The 23,956-nt window shown below is 35.4% G+C and overlaps 1 protein-coding gene across 6 annotated transcripts in view; it reads left to right on the top strand.

The window, feature by feature from the left end:
- Window positions 1-23,956, top strand: part of APLF (aprataxin and PNKP like factor) — a 77,335-nt gene that overhangs the window by 21,633 nt on the left and 31,746 nt on the right. For 3 of the 6 annotated variants that reach the window (XM_007476722.3, XM_007476721.3, XM_056823549.1), the window contains exons 3-5: window positions 6,251-6,417; window positions 17,188-17,242; window positions 17,780-17,909. In XM_007476722.3, coding sequence (XP_007476784.1) covers window positions 6,251-6,417; window positions 17,188-17,242; window positions 17,780-17,909 — 352 coding nt within the window. The remainder of the gene's footprint in view (window positions 1-6,250; window positions 6,418-17,187; window positions 17,243-17,779; window positions 17,910-23,956) is intronic. The other 3 variants (XM_007476725.3, XM_016427922.2, XM_056823560.1) reach the window with 1 other exon arrangement.

Here is a 23,956-nt window from a genome sequence, read left to right as displayed (position 1 = left end):
AAAAGTTGGAAAGACTTGCATGAACTGATGTTGCGTAATGAAGTAAGCTAAAGCCAGAGAACAATTTATAAAATGATAACAGCTTATAGAGAAAAAAAAACAACAACTTATAACATCTAAGGAGTGATCAATACAATGATCAATGAATCTCCAGTACTGATGACAGCAAGGTAATAAACTCAAGGCACAGAATGCAACATTTTCAGACATGACCAGTGGAGATTTATTTAACTTAAATATGCATACTAGGGTTTTATTTATCTTTCTTTGATTGTTATGGAGGAGGAATTCAGGGAGACAAAAAGTCCAAGGTTACCAAAATGAAAAAAAAAATGAATACCATTAAAGTACTACAAAAATGAACATAGTCAGTGGAAGAATGATTTGTAGGAAACAGAAATGCGTAAAGATTAAAATTTGGGGAAAGCTGAGGCAGGAAGAATATTTTTAGAGGTTTATTGAAGATTAAGGATTAAAGAAAATACAGGATAAGAAAGCACGTGTCTAGGCCCAGGGGCCTAGACACCCTCACCTACATTATGAAAAGAGCCACATCTGCTTGCAAGCTGAAACAGGAAAGACCTGCAAAAGCCTTTCCAATCAGGTTAAATACCCCTTCTCGATCTCGGCCCAGGTGAGAATTCAGTGATATTGCAAAGCATTCTGGGGAAGTGGAGCAAGGACTTCTGGGGATTGAAGTCCTGGATCAAGTCCATTTTTACATGCCCCCATGACTCTTATTGGGAAAGGTTTCCCCAAAAAGGATCATGAAAACATAATCAACTTAAAGATTACAATAATTTGAGAATGAGGAGAAGAACAAAACCAATAACTGCTGGACACATTGATAAAAAACCAGTTAGGGGCAGTCCCCTTTCTGGCATGAAAGTATACATACAAATAAATGTTCAATCAACCACACCCAAAGTTCATTCTTGTGCAGCTTGTGGTCTGGAGGCTTCTTCATGGTGTCTTCTCCAACAGTTCAGTTTCTGGATTCAGGGAAGTAGCATCTTTCTTTACCTAAAATTCTTCTCAAAAGGAATTTAAACTTTGAAATTTAAATAATGATATTTTTTACATTCCCCCATTAAAAGGATGATTGAAAAATACAGGATCACTTAGGGATGCATGGCTGAGGTATGAGGTATATGAATCAATTGGTAGAAGAAATTGAAAAGACATCAGGAAAATCCCATTAAAAAATACTGGATAAAAATATAGGCTATCAAAGTCTTATGTGTAAAAATTCCAAGTAAAAAGAAAAATAAATCTATAACAGGTCCTTGAGGCAGGGCCCAATCAAAATGATCTAAGCAATGATGCATTTACCCAGTCAGTAGCCGGGACCACAGAAAGTTACCACACTATGAAAGACAGAAAAGGGGACCAGATTATATAAGCCAAGGTTTTGGGGATACTCATCTGTGAGTATTTTCAGAGTGAGTGTGGACACAAGGAAACCCTATATCTAGCATGTTAAACACAGTAACCTCGAGTCTTCACACTAGGTTCAAGACCTTTGTATTGGCCTAGAAGTGCATCAATCCATCCTGGATTGGGTTTTCTCTGGCCCTGTGCCATGGCTCTGTTGTGTATATCTTGTCCTGGAATCAGACAGAATCATTAAGCAAAGTCCCATAATTTTTTAAATAATTAGTGGCATCGTTTTTATAGTCTCTAGCTTTTGGGATATGCATTAGCAAATATATTTTAAACTTATAGTACTGAAAAGTCAAAAAGTTAAAGAAAATCTTAATGCTGGTGATGTGCTTCAAATATAAAAAAAGTAGAGAAAATATATAAAAAACCTGAAAAAGAATATTGTACATTCAAGAAAAATATTATAATAAAAGTCTTAAAAAATTCAAAAATATAGCTTATAATCATTGACACTCTGTGTCAGCTAAGAAAATAAAGAATACAAGGCTTTCTCACCAAAAATGAGATCCATTTCCTCTTCATGACTGGCCATGTTCCACTGTGAGTATAAGGCAAATGAATTGAGCAAGGTAACATTTTTCACTTTTAAAGAACAGTAGTACAAATATGTAGATATCAATATCCCCAAAATTCTCAATAGCCCAATTAATTACAATAGCAAATAAACATATATCAAAACTATGAATTGATGGATATTTGTCACAAGTTTTTACAATCATAGAAAATCTTTCAACCTTGGTAATAAACATATTTTTAAACAAAGTAAAACTCATCTTGGGTTAAGAACAGAATCAAGAAATCTATATATCATTCTGGTGGAAGTAAAATAGTGAGCTGAAGAGTATAAATGAGAGGTGCTCCTTTTTGGAGGCTTTTTTAGGGGTACAAATGCCCTGAGATTAATTGCCCCAACTTCCATTCACATATTTAGAAATGCAGGAAGGTTGGGGGTTATAAAATGTATTTCACTTCAGCTAGAATTGGCCTTACATCTTGTGTTAGGGGCAGGCAAAAATAACCAGAGATTGTTTAAAAAATTCCAAAAATCATATTTAAAAAACCCTTAAAATCAGTTGAGATATTTAGCACATTAAAATTTCCAAAGGTTGTTATAGCAATTGTAACCAGTTCTGATGAAGTCCATATATCCTCTGTGACAATTTACAAAGGCAAAATAGAAAGACTGTTTTTTCATACATGGGCTTAATTACAATGATATTTTTTCAATATATGGTTATAGGGGAAAAGCAACAGAATTTTAAAACTCAGTACATTAAATGAACAGTATAACAGAATAATATTGAATCCAGTAATATATGAATTTAAAATCACAAAGTTATATCTTAAACCAAGCAAACAGTAAAATGCAATAGAATACAGAGATTTTTTTTTTTTAATAAACCATTGGAATCTGAAATGCCTTAGAATATAGCCTCTAGTCCTTAAGTTCCTTAGGTGTGTTTTTTTATTATTAATTATCCATTTAAATGTCTTTTGTTGGAAGGCAGAGTGGTAAGGGCTAAGCAGTGGGGGATAAGGGACCCATCTAGGGCCCACACCACAGCTGGGAAGTATCTGAGGCCAGATTTTAACCCAGGACCAGGATCGCCTGGCTCTCAGTTCGCTGAGCCACCCAGTTGCCTTCCCAAAGTTAGCTGAATCTTCTCCCTGACACACAGGTGAAGTCAATAAAATTACCAGAACAGTCAAAAGGTATCCTTTTAAATAGCCCATTGCTTTTAAGATCCTGTTTGGAAAAGTCTGTTTCTTCTCCTCTCCCTTTTCTCTCTCTCCTCCTATGATCTGCCCACGTGGTCAATATCCCCGTTTTTTACCAGCTGGTTTTTGATCCTGAAGAAACTGGATCTGCTACCAGCAGCCTCGGTTCTGGGGCTGGGGTGATGAGCCATCTGGGTCGGAGGCCAGTTTTGCTGGACTGGGATCGGCTGGGCCAGATGGGAAAGAGACCACTGGGGTGGGCCGGGGCAGGAACGCAGGGCTGTGAGCCAGAGCACAAGGTGAGGATGGAGAGAGGTCAGGAGCAGCAGCAGGAGAAACAGGCATGCAGAATTTAGCAGACAGGAGCGGATGTCTGCAGGCCAGAGATCACAGGCATGCAGGGCCGGGAGCTGGGAGCCTGTGAGCTATCTAATGGCTGGAACGAGCAGCAGCTTTGCGAGGGTAAAAAAACCTTGACCAGAGAAACATGGCTTAAAAAAAAAAAATTCTAGGCTAAAAAATTTGAGAAGTTCTCATCCAATCTAGTGGTCGCCATAATTGTAAAGATTAAAATTTTGGGGAACCTGAGGCAGGAAGAAATTAGTTTCTCTCTGCAAGGAGTATTATATTTTTAGAGGTTTATTGAAGATTAAGGATTAAAGAAAATGCAGGATAAGAAAACACGTATCTAGGCCCAGGGACCTAGACAACCTCACCTACATTGTGAAAAGAGCCATGTCTGCTTGCAGGCGGAAACATGAAAGACCTGCAAAAGCCTTTCCAATCAGGTTAAATACCCCTTCTCGATCTTGGCCCAGGTGAGAATTCAGTGATATTACAAAGCATTCTGGGGAAGTGGAGCAAGGACTTCTGGGGATTGAAGTCCTGGATTCAAGTCCATTTTTATAAATGTGAGTCAACTTTGAAGATAATGTATTAAATTTGTTATATATTTAAAAAGTTAAGCAACCTGTATTTAACAGAGATTCATATTTTTGTGGACAGCACTCTTTTTTGTTCTACTTTGTTTATAGAAATATCTTATTTGATATATGTTAAGCTTAGAATTAAAACATTTTGAAAAAAGATAATAACCAATTTTAGGTATTTAATATATTGGCATATTAAAATGGCAAAGTGACTTTTAACAGGTCTATAAACTATCTGATGAACTTAAATGTATATTAATAGAAGAACTTAGTGGCATAGAAAATGCAAAGTAGTAGATATAGAATTATAAAGTAGTAAGGAACCCCAACTCTAACCATCCATACCATAATCTTCAAGTTACTTATTTAAGACTTCGTAACATTTTTATACTTGCATTTAAAATATAAATATGATCATGTTTTTAGAATTTACTTTTTTAAAAGGTAAGTTATTTCATGACGACCCAATTCAAGATGAACCAGAAAGTTGTCTAGAATTATACCTTTATTCACTGAATCACTCAGGCCTTGATTCTTTAGTTTCTTGAAATTTTTTGTGACAAAGGAATGTGAATCTTAAAATTTCTCAGACTTGTGAATCTTAAAAATTCTCAGACTCTACTTAAGAAGATTTGATTAAGCTAAACCCATTTTTGATCAGGAATGTGGGGACTTCTAACATTACTCCACCCATACTTAGGCATACTTTATGGGAAGATAAAGTTGTAAACTCCTTACTGAACAATGAAAATTACTCAACCCATACTTAAAGTGAAGCAAGAACCCTTGAGCTAGGTCTATTTTTAGATCTAATACAAAGGGGTGCTATGTACCTATGAAGATCAAATTAATCGGGCAACTTGCAAAGGACAAGATTAGTCTACTCAGATGTTAATTACTCAAAAGTTTTAGTCTACTCAGGTGTGAATTAAGAATGCTCAGTCCTGTGAAAACGTCTACTGTGATTGGTAGATGTGAAAACCTAGGGGAGGTGACATAGGAGAAAATTTTCTTTAAAAGAAAGAGGTTTAGGCCTCTGAGGGAATTCAGCTTTGGAGCTGAATTGGAGGCTGGTCTCTCGGTGGCTGAAAAAAATTCAGCTTTGTTAGCTGAGTTGGAGCTCAGATTAGTTGGAGTAGCTGGATCTCTGAACATTAGAGTTTTGTTTGGAAAGATCTTGTGGTGAGTGAATTAAAGACTGACTGGTCTCTCTTAAGGCTTAAGCCTAGGCTGGCCTAGGCCTTGTCCTACTATTCCCTCTTACTTTGTCTCTCTTCTTTTCTTAATTCCTTCATTTGTATTAATTAAAATCTCCATAAAACCCTGCTGACTTGGTTATTTCATATTTGGGAATTTTTCCCATAGCGACCACTTTATTTTTAATATAAAATCAAGACACTAAAAATTATCTTTACAGTTTTGGCAATTCAAAGTCTTGAAACCATATTTTCGCGGTCATAGTTTAAGGCAACCACTGTTTTGTTTGTAACAGGAAGTACTGGAGAACTTGACCATATGATGATATGGTCAATATGATTATATTTGACAGTTTTTTACATTTTTATTTTTTAATTATTAAAATTAATTTTAAATTAAAATAAATTTAAAGTAAGAAATTAATTAAAAATAAAATAATTACAAAAGTTAAATATTTTATATTTAGGACTGGGTTTATAGCTAAATTATACACTGCTTGAGTTGTTATGTTTTTGTTCATATTATTTTAATTTTTTATATTTCTAAGGAGTGATAATTGGGTCTAAGGAAATTATAGCATATAGCATTTTTATTTTATTTTTTCAATTCAATAAACATTTAGTAAATATAAGTATCTCCTATACATCAAGTACAATGCTAGTCACTGGGGATATGTGACAAAAACAAAGCAGTCTCTGACCATAAGGAGCATTTTATTAATGAGAAGTCATGTGTCCACAGGTAAAAATATAAAATATATTTTATAATCAGAGTAATTTTGGAGAGGAAATACTAGCTACTTGTGGGATCAGGAAAATTATCTTTTAGAAGGTAGCATTCAAGTTATTCCTTGAACATAGCTAGTTAATTGGCAAAAACCAGTTACAGCCCTAGTAACCAAGGATGTATGTATTTTGCCACGGTATAGCATACTTTTTATTGTTATTTTTTTTGTTTGACAGACCCATATAAATCCTTGTTTTCATCAGTCTTCTGAAAAGAGCCAGCTATTGCCATTGGAGACAAATAAATGGCATTGGTTGAATCCAGGAGATAGTTTTTCCTTATTAGTTGATAAATACACTTTCCGAGTTTTCTCTACACATCCCGAAATAGAATGCACTTTAAGGTAAGGCCTTCTGTTTTGATGACAGTAAAGAATGTTATTTGCCATACTAAGTTCCATTGTCATACTAAACCATTCTAAGATCAAACTACACAAGAAATCAAGTAACCAAATGACTCTCAGAGATTGTTTTCCTAGAAATCTTTCAACTTTATGAGAAGCTGTTATGCCTGAAAAGTGATCAAGCTTATCTATGGTTTATGCTTACCATATTAAGAGTGTATTTTTAAGAAAACAGAACCAAGTTTGAAGTCAAGAGCCAAAGTCAAATTGATTTCAGTGGAACAAATATTTTTCTCATTTGAACTTTGCCTTTTAAATTTAATAGATGTTCTCTGACTTTGCACAACTGTGGCATGGTTTTTGCCTTTGACCCTTTCTCTTGAAAATAATATAATAGGGAAAGCTGAGAAAGTAAGAAATTACTATCAAGTATTCTCTGTTGTTTTAAACTTATATCCTTTGTATTCTGAAGTTTTATGAAGGAATCTTCACAGAGAAATTCCAACAACAGAAAAGAATCACATAATCTGAATTGAAAGGACTTTGGTGACCATCTTGTCACAGACCGAAAATCATGTCCTCAAGGACTTGGGCATCTGCCTTTCACTTGCAAGATTGCTGATGAGGCTTTACCTCCCTTGGCAGACTTTACCATTTCAAAATTATTTTAACTATTAGGAAGTTTCCCCCCTTCAAATTAATTCACCTTAAAACTTTTACCAATTTCTTTTTCTCCTGAGGAACTGAAAATGATTTTAATATTTCATTCAAATTGTATAACTATTACATAATTTATATATTCATTTTTTAAAATGGCACTAACTCTTCCCTTGGGTCAGCATATCTTTTTTTTTTTTTAAACCCTTACCTTCTGTTTTGGAGTCAGTACTGTATATTGGCTCCGAGACAGAATGGTGGTAAGGGCTAGGCAATGGGGGTCAAGTGACTTGCCCAGGGTTACAGAGCTGGGAAGTTTCTGAGGCCAGATTTGAACCCAGGACTTCCCATCTCTAGGCCTGGCTCTCAATCCACTGAGTTTGGATCAGCATATCTTAATATTTAAAAAGTACAAACTTTCCTACAATTTTTAAACTGAGTATATTTTCCTAACCCAAAATGGAATGAATTGCTGTTTTTAACCAAAGGGCTCAGCTGCTGACATGAAATATTAGGAACCACTTCTTTGCCCTACATAAACTGAACTTCAAAAATTGTATTCTAATAAGTGCTTGGCAGGAAGTTAAAAAAAATAAATATTGGGCCTCCCAATAAAACCAGTTTATGAGTATTCACTGACTAAAGTTATTAAAAATCATTAATTTAAAAATTACACTCTATTAGTCTTTAGTACATCTACACAAATGAATATAGATTCAGAGTCTGAGAGAATAGTATTGGGTCTTGAAGTCTATAAAAATGAAACATTTTCATTAAAATTGAAAGTAGACTCAGCATTAGTGCTGCATTTTATTCATACTGCAGTAGAATCTAGTGCTTTATTGCTGTGATAAAAAGAATGTAGAAAGGAATAGTTAACTTTACAAATATAATTTTAGAACAATAATTTTTGCATGTTATTTGCAAACCTAGTTAAAATAAACCTAAGTTTCTAATTCTGTTTTACTTATTTAGAGGATTTATTATTATCTCTGGATTTCTTCAATTTAGAATGGTAATGAAATAAATTCCTTTTGAAAGAGTAGTTTAAACTATATGACATTTTTTGTTAAGTAATGTGCATAACTTCATGCCCTAAAGAATTTTTATATTTCATTTAAAATTCCTTTGTGTTCTTTGCTTGGAATGATGATCTTGGGGAAAAAAGTTTTTGTCAAATAAATGTGAGCTTTCCATAAATTATGTGTACAAATAATTTATAAAATTCATTTAAATTTTTTTCTTTTTTCCTTTTCTTTCTTTAATTAATTTAGAATATTTTTCCATAGTTACATGATTCATGTTCTTTCCATCCCCTCTTCCCTCCCCACTTCTGGAGCTGACAAGCAATGCCACTGGATTATACATGTATCATTGTTAAAAACCCATTTCCATATTATTAATATTTGCAGTAGTGTGATCATTTAAAGCTAAAATCCTGAATCATATCCCCATTGAACCCTGTAATCAGTCATACGTTTTTCTTCTGGGTTTATACTTCCACAGTTCTTTCTCTGGATGTGGATAACTTTCTTTCTCATGAGTCCCTCAAGATTGTCCTAGATCATTTCATTGCTACTAGTAAAGAAGTTTATTGCATTTGATTGTGCCACCATGTTTCAATTTCTGTACAATGTTCTCCTGGTTCTGTTCATTTCACTCTGTACCAATTCCTGGAGGTCTTCCCAGTTCACATGGAATTCTTTCAGTTCATCATTTCTTTCAGCACAATAGTACTCCATTACCATCAGCTACCCCAATTTGTTCAGCCATTCCCCAATTGAGGGACCCCCCCCCCTTTTTTCCAATTTTTTGCCACTATAAAAGCATGGCTACAATATTTTTGTACAAGTATTTTTCCTTATTACCTCTTTTGGATACAAACCCAGCAGTGGTATGGCAGGACCAAAGGGTATACATTCTTTTAAAGCCCCTTGAGCATAGTTCCAAATTTCCTTCCAGAATGGTTGGATCAGTTCACCACTCCACCAGCAATACATTAGTGTCCCAATTTTGCCACAATTTCTCGAATATTTATTATTTTCCTTTACTGTTATATTGGCCAGTCTGTTAGGTATGAGGTTGTACCTCAGCATTGTTTTGATTTGTATTTCTCTAATTATGGGAAATTTAGAATATTATTTCATGTGCTTATTGATAATTTTGATTTCTTTACCTGAATACTGCCTATTCATGTCCCTTGAACATTTGTCAGTTGGAGAATGGCTTGATTTTTTAGTACAATTGGTTTAGTTCCTTATAAACTTGAGAAATAAAACCTTTGTCAGAAGTTGTAAAATTTTTTTCTCAATTTGTTGCTTCCCTTCTAATTTTGGTTGCATTGGTTTTGTTTGTACAAACCCTTTTTAATTTAATGTAATCAAAATTATTAATTTTATATTTTGTAATATTCTTTTGTAATATATCTGTAATATATCTTTTGCTTGGTCTTAAATTCTTTCCTTTCCCATAGATCTGACAGGTATATAATTTTATGTTCACACAATTTACTTATAATTTCCCTCTTTATATTTAAGTCATTTGCCCATTCTGAATTTATCTTGGTATAGGGTGTGAGATGTTGATCTAAACCTAACCTCTCACATACTGTTTTCCAATTTTCCCATCAGTTTTTGTCAAATATTGGGTTCTTGTCCCCAAAGCTAGGATCTTTGTGTTTATCATACACTGTCTTACTGAGGTCATTTACCCCAAGTCTATTACTTTGATCCATCCTTCTATATCTTAGCCATTATCATTTTATTTTGATGACCACTGCTTTATAGTACAGTTTAAGATCTGGTACAGCTAGGCCCTCATCCTTCACATTTTTTTTTTCATGAGTTCCCTCGATATTTTGTTTTTCCAAATAAACTTTGTTAAAATTTTTTCTAATTCTATAAAAAAGTTTCTTGGTAGTTTGATATGAATGGCACTGAATAAGTAAATTAATTTGGGTAGGATTGTCATTTTTATTACATTAGCTCACCCAACCCATGATGAGCAATTAATATTTCTTCTAATTATTTAGATCTAGTTTTAATTGTATAGTGCTTTATAGTTGTGTTCATATAATTCCTGTGTTTATCTTGGCAAATAGATTCCTAAATATTTTATATTGTCTAGGGTGATTTTAAATAGTGTTTCTCTTTCTTACTCTTTCTGCTGAGATGTTTTGGAAATAAATAGGAATGCTGATGATTTATGCGGGTTTATTTTGTGTCCTACAACTTTGCTAAAGATGTTGATTATTTCCACTAGCTTTATAGTTGATTTTCTCTGATTCTTTAAGTAGACCATCATATCCTCTTCAAAGAGTGTTAGGTTAGTCTCCTCATTGCCTATTTTAATCCCTTCAATTTCTTTTTCTTTTCTAATTACTACTGCTAGCATTTCTAGTATAATATTAAATAATAGAAGTGATAATGGGCATCCTTGCTTCATTCCTGATCTTATTAGGAAGGCTTTGTAAATCTTGAAATCTCTCAGACTTGTGAATGTTAAAATTTTCCCCATCAGGGAATTCTTAATTGGAACAAATTCCCTACTGAGAAACATTTCCCATTTTGATGTGAGAACTCGCCAGGATCAGAAATGGGAGGACCTCTACTCCACCCCTACTTAAGACTGCTTTAGGAAAAAAAACTCCTTGCTAAACAAAGAAAGTACTTGGATCCATGCTTATGATGGGGCAAGTTGAGCTAGGCCTATTTTTAGAATTGATACAATGAGATGCTAGGTACCTAAAAGGGTCGGGCAAGTTTGGTCTTAATGAGATTAGTTGACTCAGCTGTGTTTTCACTAGTTCAGACTTACTGAGGATCTTGGTCGACTTAGCAGGAATTTAGATGGGCAGTCCTTTGGAAAGCGTCTACGGTGATTGGTAGATGTAGGGACTTAGGGGAGGTGACATGGGAGAAAAACCCCTATATAAGAAAAAGCAGAATCTCTTGAGGAGATATATATCCTTTTGGAGAATTCCTTTTGGAGGATCTCTTGGGAAGAATCTCTTGAGAGAGGCTCTGGAGAAGGGAAACTCTTGGAGGACAATCTCTAAGGAGGTCTCCCTGGAGCTCCTCTAAGGGGACTCTGTCCCTCTGGAGGCTCTGGAGAGAGGCCCTTTGGAACAGTCTCTGGCTGGAAGGCTCTCTGGTGAAGCCAGCTGAGATGGAACTGGCCTGGTGTTACTAGAATCCTTGTTTAGTCAGACCTTTGTGGTGAGTGTTAAAAAACTGACTGATTTCTCTTTTAAGACTCAGGTCTAGGCCATATTGGCTTGAGGCCCTTCATACTTATTCCTTTTTTACTCTCTCTCTCTCTTTCTTTGATTACTCATTGTATTGTTAATTAAAATCTCTATAAAACCCAGTTGACTTGGGTATTTGAATAATTGGGAATATTTCCCTGGCGGCCACCTTATATTTGATTTAAAAACCCAAGACACTGTAGTGAAACATATTTCTGCGGTCAAATTTACTCACCCTCTCTTATATCTATCACAGTTTATATCTTCCACTATTTTAAATCACTACAGTTTAAGACCTCAACCATTTTAAATCTCACAGCTTCTAATATATACTGTTTATTATTTTGAGGAAAGGCCCATCTATTCCTATACTTTCTAGTTTTTTCAATAGGAATTGGTGTTACATTTTGTCAAAGGCTTTTTCTGCATCTATTGAGATAATCATGATTTCTGTTGGTTTTGTTATTGATATCATCTATTATGTGGATGGTTTTCCTAATATTAAAACATCCTTGCTTTCCTCATATAAATCCTACCTGGTCATAGTGTATAATCATTGTGATAACTTGCAGTATTCTTTTTGTTTGTATTTTATTTAAGATTTTTGAATATGTTCATTACGGAGATTGGTCTGTAGTATTTATTAATCATTATCATATTTGTGTCATAAAAGAAATTTGGTAAAACTGCTTTGCTTATTTTGTCAAATAGTTTATATTGTATTCAGATTAGTTATTCTTTAAATGTTTCATAGAATTCACTTGTGAATCCATCAGGCCCTGGGGATTTTTTCCTAGGTAGTTTCTTGATGGCTTGTTTTTTTTTTCTGAGATAGAATTATTTAAGTATTCCATTTGCTCTTTTGTTAATCTAGGCAGTTTGTGTTTTGTAAAATATTTTCCTATTTCACCTAGATTGTCACATTTATTGTCATATAAATGGGCAAAATAGTTCTTAATAGTTACCTCAATTTCCTTTTAATTAGAGGTGAGGTCACCCTTTTCATCTTTGATATTTTAAATTTTATTTTCTTCCTTCTTTTTTTTTACTAGATTAACCAGTACTTTATTTTATTTGTTTTTTTTCAAAGTACCAGCTCCTTGTCTTATTTATTAATTCAATAGTTCTTTTACTTTCAGTTTTATTAAATTCTCCTTTGATTTTTAAGGATTTCTAATTTAGTTTTAATCTGGGGATTTTTAATTTGTTCTCTTTCTTATTTTTTAAATTGCATGCCCAATTCATTGATCTTTTCCCTCTCTCATTTGTTGATATATGCACTCAGGGATATAAATTTATCTCTGAGTACTGTTTTGGCTGTCTCCCATAGATTTGGATATATTGTATCCTCATTGTCATTCTCTTCAATGAAATTAGTAATTATTTCTTTGATTTGTTCTTTTTATTTTTAAAACCATGCCTTCCATTTTGGAGTCAATACTGTGTATTGGCTCCAAGGCAGAAGAGTGGTAAGGGCTAGGCAATGGTGGTTAAGTGACTTGCCCAGGGTCACACAACTAGGAAGTGTCTGAGGCTAGTTGAACCTAGGACCTCCAGTCTCTCGACCTGGCTCTCAATCCACTGAGCCACCCAGCTGTCCCACCCTCCAACCAGTTTTGAAGAATTAGATTAGTTTTTAATTAATTTTAAATTTGCCTTTCCATAGGCCATTGTTGATTATGATTTTTATTGCATTATGTTCTGAAAATTGCATTTATTATTTCTGTTTTCCTACATTTGTTTGCAATGTTTTTATGTCCTAGTACATTGTAATCTTTGTATATGTGCAATGTGCTACTGAAATGAAGGTATATTCCTTTTTATCACTATTTTTCTCCAGATATCTATTAGCTCTAATTTTTCTAACATTTCATTCATTTCCCTTAACTTCTTTCCTTTTTATTTTTTGGTTTGATTTATCTAGTTCTGAAAAGGGAAGGTTGAGGTCCCTCACTAGTATGGTTTTACTATTCATTTCCTCAAGCTCCTTTAGTTTCTCCTTTAGAAATCTGCATGCTATGCCATATGGAGCATATATGTTGAGTACTGATATTTCTTCATTATTTAAACTGCCTTTCATCAAAATGTAATTACCTTCATTATCTTTTAATCAAATCTGTTTTTACTTTAGCTTTGTCTGAGATCATAATTTCTATTCCTGTCTTCTTTGTCTCAGTTAAAGCCCAGTAAATTCTGCTCCACCCTTTTACCTTTACCTTGTGTATGTCTACTTGCCTCAAGTTTGTTTCTTGTAGACAGTGTATGATAGGGTTCTGGTTTTTAATTCATTCTGGTATCCGCTTCCTTTTTATGGATGAGTTCATCCCATTCACATGCACAGTTATGCTTACTGTCTGTGTATTACCCTCCATTTAGATTTCTTCCATTAATTCTACCTTTTATTCCTCTTACCCTCCCCTCCAACTTTTTACTTTTAGTCAGTCTCCCCCCTTTCCCCTCCCTAATGTTATTCTCCCTCCCACTCCCTCTCTTCTTATTATTCCCCTCTTACTATAATGCCTTTTAAACAACCCCCAGTCTCTCCTTCCCTTGTATTGCTCCCCTCTCCACCAGCCTGTTTATTACCTTTCTACTTCTCTATAGGGCATGATACAATTTTCTGCCCTAGTTGATCTGACTGTTCTTCCCTCTCTGAGCTGATTCCAATGAGTGTAAGATTTAAGTATTTCCTGTCACCAATCTCTCCCTTCTCTTGTATTTGTATTCCCTTACCCCCAGACCCATGTACTTCTTTATGAAACATATATTTACCCCATTTTATCATTTGTCCTTACTGAATCCCTTTAAATTTTTTTTTCCTTCTTAATCTAACCTTTTTGTGATTCTCTTGAGTTCTCCGTATTTAGGCTATAACTTTCCTGGGCATTGTCAGTTAGGAATTTAATGCAGGAGGTGATCTGTGGATTCTTTCAGTCTTTGCTTTACCTTCTTATTCAGGAATATCATGGCAGTTTTCTTGGATAATTTCCTGTAGAATGATGTTCAGGGTTTTTTTTTTTTTTTGGTCATGATTTTCTGGCAGTCCAATAATTCTTAAATATCTCTTGGATCTATTTTCCAGGTCCATTGTTTTATCCGTGAAGTATTTCATATTTTCCTTAACTTTTTCATTATTTTGATTTTGTCTTCATAGATTCTTGCTGCCTTGTGAAGTCCTTCATTTCTAATTGTTAGATTCAAATTTTTAAAGACAATTTCATCCCTGACTTTTTTGATCCTTCTTTTCCTTTTGATCTATTTTTTTTTTGTAGGTCATATTTTTTATCTTTTACTTTCTTTGCCTCATTTTCGAGCTGGTCAATTCTGACTTTTTAGACTGGATTTTCTTGTTTTAGTTCATGTGCCTCTGTTTTCAGATGACCTGTTTTGCTTTTTAAGTTCTTTTCCCAATTTTCTTCAACCTCTCTTAATTGTTTTTTGAAGCTGATCTCCTGTATTAATGTGCCCTGAGGTAAAATCTTCTCCAGCTGTCCTCAGAGGCTAACGGTGAAGTGAAAATATATAGACTGAAGGTTGTTACCCTCGTTCCTTCTCTCTATTCCTTTCTGCCAGTTGCCTCCCTGCCAGCTGCCATGTTAGAGCCCTGAGCTTCCCGTGGTGGTACCAAGATACTCTGTTGGCATTGCACCCTTGCCTTGGGATCCCCATCAGCTGGATTCCTACTGTGGGTCTTAGTGCAGTAGGTTGGGGAGGGGCTTCCCTTATAACCGAGCATTCTACTTTAGCTATATAATAAATAGTTATTTATTAACTTTATCAGGTTGAATGGTGTAGGAGAGACCTGTGGCTCTGTCTTGTTCTCAAGTTTGACTTTCTGTTTATATTGTACACTTGTTCTTCTGATCATTTGCTAGCTCTGTGAATTTGAGTGTTTCTGTCCTCTAGAAGCTTCTTCTCTGCACTATTGATAAACTGGATTAAGCTAGTTGAGTTGATCTGCAGAACAGAATGTGCCCTGAGGCCTAAGATAGAGGTGTGATGGCTGAAGGCTGTGACCAGTCTGCCCTCTTTTCTGCTTTTCTCCTTGCCAGCTGAGGTCAGAGCCCTGACCTGTGCATAGTGTGGTAGCAAGGCACTCTGTTCTGGTTGGAACCCCTCACCCTGAGATCCCATTGAGAGCCCAGTGGGTGGGGAATGGGCTCTTTTCTTTTCCTTAAACTTGAGAATTCAACCTTCTCTGCATACCTTTTAAGTTGAATTGAACAGGAGGGTCTCACAGCTCTGTCTTATTGTTGGATTTCTCCTTTGAAGATATGTTTTTTATTGGTGTGGATGGGTTTTCACAGAGGAATGGATTTTTGCTGCTTTTAAACTGCCATCTTGACTCCACCTCTCTAGGGAGCCCTATATTGTTGCAAATATCATTCAGAAAATTAGTGAGAATTTTTAATTCATATTTATGCATTATTGATAACAATAGACATCCAAAATTTCCATCCCTTTAAAATAATAAAACCAATCCTCTTAATTCTGTACATTTTCTATATTTGTATTTTCTATAAGTTTTATTTCTCCTTTATCTCTCTGCTGTGTTTTCTGCTTTGATTTTTAATTATACTGTTTAATTTAATGGCTTGTTAACACTATTAGCTGTCCTTCAAAGTATGATTGATTGCATTGTTTTTATTTTGATACTATTTGTCAGTCCTGGATTTCTCATGTTATATGCCTTGATTGTTTTCAAAAATCTTCTTGAAAACTGAATGAAAATTGCATTTTAATAAATCAAATCTTACTATTAATTTATAATTTTGAGAATGTTTTATATTTATTTCTGATTAATTTTAAGTTGCTAACCCTTCCATGTCTTTCTTAGAACTTTAGCTTCAAATTGCTGTTTCCCACCCTCTCAGTGAAATAGTTACTAGAAATTAAACATTTAGAACATAAAAATTCCATTAAATTTTTTTTTTCTTTGGGAGAGAGTATGCTAAGACATTAGAATGATTAAATTTTTTTGTTTTACTAGACTCTTAACATATACTAAAAATAAAAAGTTCCATCAGGAGCCAAACTCCCTCTGCTTACTCCACTTGTCTGTCACTCCTTTTTTCCCTCTTTCTCTGTCTCCTTTTCCCTCGCCCTCTTTCCTCTCTCCCTCCTTCTCTGACTCTTGTCTCTTCCCTTTCCCTTGTAGTCTCTCTATGGAACTGCTGAATCAATTTTTCTAAAGCACAATTCTGACCACATTCCTTCCCTATTTCAAGGGGCTCCATTGAACTGCCTCTAAAAGTAGCTTATGAAAGGTCTTTACAGTCTGGTTTGTGCCTACCTTTCTGGACTTATTGCACGTAGTCCTTTGAGTTACTCTGTGTTATAGCTGACTGTCTTTCTTGTTTCCTATGTAAAGCACAGGCTCTCTCCTACTGTATTTCCATTATACTTTTCTCCATTCAAATCTCTTACAGGAAATCTCTCCATAACAACCATTCCTTCCCTTAGGTACCCTTTACATTATTTTGTATCTGGTTGAATCTATTTATATACACTTTGTTGTGCATATGCCATTTTCCCCCAATAGAATGTAAACTCCTGAAGGCAGGGGCCATTTTTTTGTCTTTGTATCCTTAGTGCCTGGCATCATCTTCACCATCATCAGTTGCAATAGCATTTATATAGTGCTTTAAAGTAGGCAAAGAGTTTTCTAAATATTATCAAATAGTAGATACTTAATACCACACAGTAAACTTGACTTTTGAATGATTAAGTTGGAGAAAATGCTCCATAATGCCTGCCAGTTGATCCAAGAAGAATTCTATTTATGGTGTACTAGTTAAAATTCTTTTTTAATTGTGACATAATTTCTTAGCTCTAAATTCACTAACAAGTACATTTTTATTTTATAGAAACAGTCAGATGCTGGATGAAGATGAACTATTTGATGAATCACCTACATCTCCTGTAAATAACTTCCCTGTTACTATTGAACTTGCTAGCTCTTCAGTGGAACCTGCTCTCTCATTGTATCAAATATATTAATTAAAGCCAGTGCTCCGAGCTGGAGGAAACATTGAAAGTATAGTAACTGGATGAAAACTTATAAAGGTTTGATCAGGTTTTAGACGTTCTTTAAATTGGATTGGAGAAAAGTAGAACTAGGTACAATAGCAAGGCAATGTAGATTTTTGTAATTGACCTGCTTCAATTAATCTTTTAAGTAGTTAATAATGGATTATTTAATGATAGTTCTATATGAAATGATCAGTTCTAAGTTCACAAGTGTAGTGGGATGGAGATGGATAAGTTATTTACATAATAATATTACTAAGAGAGGCAGATGAATATAGGAGGTAGAGTGCCTGATTCAATCAGGAAGACCTGCCTCAAATCCTCTTGTCATAGGGAGGTCCCACTTTGGCCTGTTCCTCACCTTGATGAAATCATACACCTTTGGTCTACACTGTATCATCTAATGTTATTAAATATATGCTTTTTCAGCCTTTTTCTGCAAAATACAGAAATAGTAGTGAGCAGCCAAACTCTGTCCAGAGGAAGCGAATCCTCCCAGCTTGGATGATTGAAGGAGATCTAAATGTTCAAAGCCTTGAAATACCATTTACCCAAGAAGGTATATTTATCTTTCTGCTTCTAATAGATTTTAAGTTAAACATTAAGTACATTACTTAAGTTTTCTGAAGGAATTTAGTTATAATAGTTAAACTAATGTGAGTTATGATGTTCAACCATTACCCAATATCAAAAGAATTTTAGAAGTTCACACAAAGAATAGATTAAAACACAAGTTATAGTTTTGTATTTTATCATCTATTTAGCTGATTATTTTTGAAACAAGGGATTTCTTCCTAGTACTTTTATGATACTAAATTTATCTTACTAATGTAAATCCAAACTTGTTATAACAAGTTGACTCATGCTAAGTGATCACTCCTCCTTTGGTGGCACCCGCCTCAATTGGAATTATATTATGCCAAGGAAATATTCATTCTTCATATAATTGACACTGTGGATTTTAACCTAATAAGAGATGTAAACATTGTAACAGTCTAAACAAATCAGAAGTTTCATTATTTTATTATTGTAATAGCAGAATCGTAGAGTTTTTGAGCTCTCAAAGTCATTGGGGGTGATTTATTCCAAAGCCTTATTTTATAGTTGAAGAAACAGTCTCAGGGAAGTTAAAAGACTGTCCCAGGTCACAGAGCCCTGGCAGAGCAGGGCCTGGGATTCAGGGCTCCAGGGCTCCAGACTTCTAAACTAGTAGTTTTTTTACACCAGAAATGAGTAGTACTGGTTATATAGTCAACTCTTATTAAAAATTACAGCTTAAATTCAGATGGGATTTTATAATATAGACTTAGAGGACATTACATTGGGAGATACCTATATTTAGGTGCTTTGGCTTTTCAACACCTGGTTCCTTCCCATGTTTCCAGTTTTCTCACACATTCTTTTCCTTCATGTACTTTATGACCTATCTGTATTGGCCTACATGTTGGCCTCCATAGAGGCACTACTAGAGCATTTGCTGGCCCATATCTGAAATGTCATTCCCTCACCTCTTCCTCTGGTGTTCTTGATTCAAGATTCATTTCAAAGACCTCCATCTCTGGAAGGTCTTTTTAGCCTTATTGCTCCCCCTCTACACTGAATTGATGGTCTGGTGATAGAAAATCCATTAAATGCAAGCCCCTGTTTTTGAGTCCCTCTGAGTCACTCTTTCCTGAAAACCTAATTGCTTGTATCCTTCCCACAAAAACTACCTTGTAGTTAATTGCTTTATATTTTTATAACTATTTTTTCATTACATATACTTGAAGGGCAGCATAAGATGGTATAAAACACGTCTCATAGACCATATTGTGTCAAATTGTGGCCTCAAAACTTCTGTTTGGGCCTGAGCCATATTAAAATATAATTGGGAAATATTTAACAAAATAAATTACAGCAGAACATACATAATAATAATTTATGATTTTCTAAATCTGTGTGACTGCAAGAATCCTGATGGATAGTTTAGTGGCTTTCATTTCTATTTAAGTTTGACATCACTGATGCAATGCATGGAAAGCTTGGGAACCAGGAAGACCTCACTTCAAGTTCTGACCCTGGCAATGGTTTAGGGAGCTCTGATACCTGAAGTCATAGGGAAGATGTTGATCTTCAATGGAAGAGGAAGTTCCATAGCAGGGCCTCCATACTTAGTGAAATCCCAGGCCATCTATGAATCTGTATAAATTTAGACCTGAGCTCATCCACTTCATCATACAATGAGCTCCTTTGGTCTGGGTTTGTTGCATTCGTAGCATTTGTATACTCAGTGCCTAGCACACAGTGCAGAACATGGGAAGTACTAAATAATGCTCACTGATGCTGGGCTCATAACTGAAGCCCTTTCAGCTTGGTATGGCCTCCCATGTTGAATTTGTATTTGTCTGGGATGGCCTTTGAGAACCCAAGAATCAAAGTAGATATTGAATAGAAAATTTGTCATTGTTTAAGACAGCTTGACAAAAAATTATACTGAAATGGACTGCTTTCTGCCTAGCAATTTGTTTTTTGGTAGAATTTATTCAACAAAATTACTTTTTTGTATTGCCCATATGACATTGTTCCAAATTGGTTATGACATAATTTTCCCACAAATTACCATCAGCTATGGGGTGTTCAGGGAGGGGTAGTATCTCTGGTATGGAGGGCTTGTCGTGCCCTCCTAGGCCAGCCTCTGACCCCCACCTGACACCCAGCTCTCACTTGTGGCTCCCAGTAGCTGCTAGCATGCGGCAGAGGCCACACCCCAGGCAATGGCTTCTACAGGCCGGCTAAACCTTGTGAGGGTAGCCATCGGGTCGTCGTGGACCCCTGGTGAACCAGGGCTTTGCTCACCCAGCATGTGAAGACTGCTTCGGCTGAACAGACAGAAGAAACCAATAAGAAGGTTCAACGACTGAGATGGCGACGCAGCAAAGCACTGTGGAGTGCTCAGGGCGTGTTGGAGCACAAAAGACAACACAGCCATCCAATGCGGCTGAGGAAGTCTCCAGGTGTAACGATTTTTCATGCCACTGGACCCAGGCTTCCAACGCCACGAGAGTGGGACTGTCTCTGTGCATCGACTTTTCCACTTAAATCTCCTTCACACACAAGTGTCTTTGTGTAATAAATACACAAAGACAATCATCATCCTCAGTTACTGAGAGACTACTACTACTACTAGACTATACTATACTATACTACCTTCCACTTGGTAGGATGCTAGATTAAACTTGAAGCCCCTTTTTGCATTCTATGCCTTGGGAAATGAGATCATTTTGCTAATCTCATCACATATATTAATGTAGAACATAATGTACTTAAAATAAAAAGACTTTCAAAATGGCATGAAAAGAAAGGTTTGTGCTCAGTTTCTTAGAAGTTTGTACAGTTAGGATATAGTTCTTCTGACAGCACATCTAGAACAATTAATACTTCTTCTGTTAAATGTTTTATTTTTTTAAAGGCAAGAAAACATTTTTTTTAGTGGCAGGAGAATATTTTTTGGTATAGACTTCCTAATCAATTAATAAGACTGCTGTGTACCAGGCTCTGTGTTAGACATTGAGATACAAAGAATGAAACAATTCCTACCCTCAAGGAGATTATATTTCAATGCAAGTACATTTTTACATATATACAGAATAAGTATGAAAATGATACATATATTCAGAATAAATACTAAGAGGATACATGTGAATAAATATAAACTAGTTAAATACAAAGTTGCTTAGCAGTCGTGGGTATCAGGAAAGGCTTCATGTAGGTGATATTTGAATTTCACCATCAAGGAAGAGAGGACTTTTATGAGGTAGAGTTAAGAAGAGGGTATATTCCAGGCATAAGGGGTGGCAAAGGCATAGAAACAGGAGCTAGAATTCCTTGGTTGAGTAATAGATAATATCAATTTAAGTAAGCAGAGTTTTCTTTATGTTCTAAATTTCAGGGGTTGCTCTAGTTTGGTTCAGATTTGTACTTCATGGAATATGTATATTGTACAATAATAATATTCATATGGATGATCTAAGGCTTTTTAGAGTAAAGTGATGAAATAAGAAATATATTGATATGGTTTTGATAAGGTAAAGAATCTCAGAGTTGCCCCAGAGGATGGATAGTAGCTGAGGCAGGAAGAATTCTGTGCATGAGTTTGGAATTGGAAGGGGGGAAAGGCAGAAGGAGTTCTGTGTTGGTTGGTTGATCCTTGGCTGTGACAGGATCATCTGCTGTTCAGCTTTGCTCTCTCTCTCTCTGACTGCCCTTCTGTGACAGGAAAGAATGGGAAATCTTAAAACATCATAAACATTTTATATACATATGCTACATGTTGATGCTACTATAAATGGAGAAAGCATTACAAAGTGTTCTGAATTGTGATTCTTTATCATACAAAAAGATAATTAATATACCTGAGTGGCAGTGATTAACTAGTATTTAAGCTACCAAAACTTTCTAGTTTGAATTACTCATTAAAATGACAAATATTTTTATTTTTAGACATATTTCAAGTATCCTACTTGAAGATATTTGTGTAGAATGAGATATTTTCCTGATTTATTTTTCTTTTACTCAAAGCCCTAGTCTAGTGCTTCATTATGATATGGTGATAATCCCAAGTTTTTAGTTTTTGAGGGCCAGGCTTATAGAACTTCAGGTTGTTCAGGTCCTACTAAACAAGAAAAGTCAGCTGACAAGACTGTATATCTGTTGCCTGAAAACCATCCCATTTAGTTAGGAGAGGTCTGTAATCAGAACTGGCTGCTTGAGTATTATTATTATTATTATTGTTATAGCAAGAAGATGTCTGAATGCAAGAAATTGGGACCTGTGTTGGTACGGTAGTTCCCTCAACAAAAGCGGCTTTTTGCAATAAGTAGTTGTATTAGATCATTTATTGAATGTAAAATCATCAGCCTCAGCTATCTTTTTGGCTAGAGTGAATATCTTAGAAATGGCTTGGCAAACTCAGTGTGTGTTATCAATAAAATAAAAGTTTTACTGTCGCTCCAAACATTTTGCACTGTGCCTGGCATATAGTAGATGCTCAATGCTTGCCAGCTCAACTCCTTAAAGAAAGTTGCTATTTTTTACCCCATGAGAGGATCATTTACTTAAATTATATTTGACTTTGTATTGTCTACGTTATGCTTTCAGGCCATAGTTTTCTTAATTGATAAAATTTTTAATTAAGCCTATCATTTTTCCTGTGGTGGGACAATCAACATCTACATAAAATGATATATGTATCTTCTTAGTGTCTACACACAAAGTTTAGTAATGTTATTTTTTTTTTAAACCCTTACCTTCTGTTTTGGAGTCAATACCGTGTATTGGCTCCAAGGCAGAAGAGTGGTAAGGGCTAGGCAATGGGGGTCAAGTGACTTGCCCAGGGTCACACAGCTAGGAAGTGGCTGAGGCCGGATTTGAACCTAGGACCTCCCGTCTCTAGGCCTGGTTCTCAATCCACTGAGCTACCCAGCTGCCCCCTAGTAATGTTATTTTTAACAATTTTAAGAAGGGACAAAATGGATCTGCAAAAAAAGCAAGAGGCTTGGAATTTGGTGAAACACCAATCAACTGAGATGGAGACAGAGTTCCAATAGAATCTTGAGGGGAGCAATTAGGAAGTCCAGCTGCATGAACCTCATCTCACTTCTCTGACTTTTGGGAGGAAGCCAGACTCTTGTTCAATGACTATTTATCTGACTGAGTATTGAGAAGATTTTTGGAGCTTAGCTCAGAAGAAACTCTGTCAGCCTTTGCTGTCAATATCTCCCCTTAGAGAAAAATAATTTTATTTCCTGAATTGAACACATTGTGAAATCTCTAATCAACAGGAAATTATAGGAAGTTAGGGAAACCTATTTTCCTCTTTCCTCCTTCCCTTCCTTACCTCCTTTATTTAAAAGAATAAAAGACCTCTTGTTAAAGATTTAAGGGTGAGAGTTAGTTATTAAAAGAAATCTTCAACTTTTCCATTCCTAGGAAGAGCACTTAAATCAGTTGAAAGGGGAACAGGAAGTGGTGAGGGGAGGAGTGTAAGATCCAATCTTTCCCCTACCTTGCTTCCTGGTGTTACTACCATATTTCCATAAATCTCCTAATAGTGGTATCTATTATTATTTGGCACCCCAAGAAAAATCTTACCTATCCCAGGCTGAGTAAACTATATTAAGGGAAAAAGATGATGTTACAGAGAGTATGTGGAGTGTTAGTATTGGCTGCTTTTGCCTGTTATTGGATGTACACCATTTTGTATAGTGCTGTCACTGGTGTAGTTGTGGACACCATAGGGATGACAGCAAATACCACGACTTTCATAACAACCATGCCATTTACTACTGTTGGAACTGCCTGCAGTTCCTACTTAATTTCTTTGTGGGTGGACACCTGAGAAGGAGAATGGAGACTGAGGGAAAATGGATGTAGAGATAGAGTGAGAGAGACAAAGGAATGAAGACTCAGAGACAAAGAGTTAAAACACGAGGGATCCAGCATGCTCTGGTGATGCTTCTCAAAAAAGGGCCATTTTGCATGTGTCTCTGAACTTTTATTGGAAAGTTTAGGAATGTTGAATGGGAGGTAACTAATGAACATATGACATGGCATAGGTTTTAACATTGG

Source organism: Monodelphis domestica, chromosome 1 (assembly GCF_027887165.1).
Source record: "Monodelphis domestica isolate mMonDom1 chromosome 1, mMonDom1.pri, whole genome shotgun sequence".
Lineage (NCBI taxonomy): Eukaryota > Metazoa > Chordata > Mammalia > Didelphimorphia > Didelphidae > Monodelphis > Monodelphis domestica.
The sequence above is the reverse complement of the archived record's forward strand: the minus strand, read 5'-3'. Positions and strand labels throughout refer to the sequence as shown.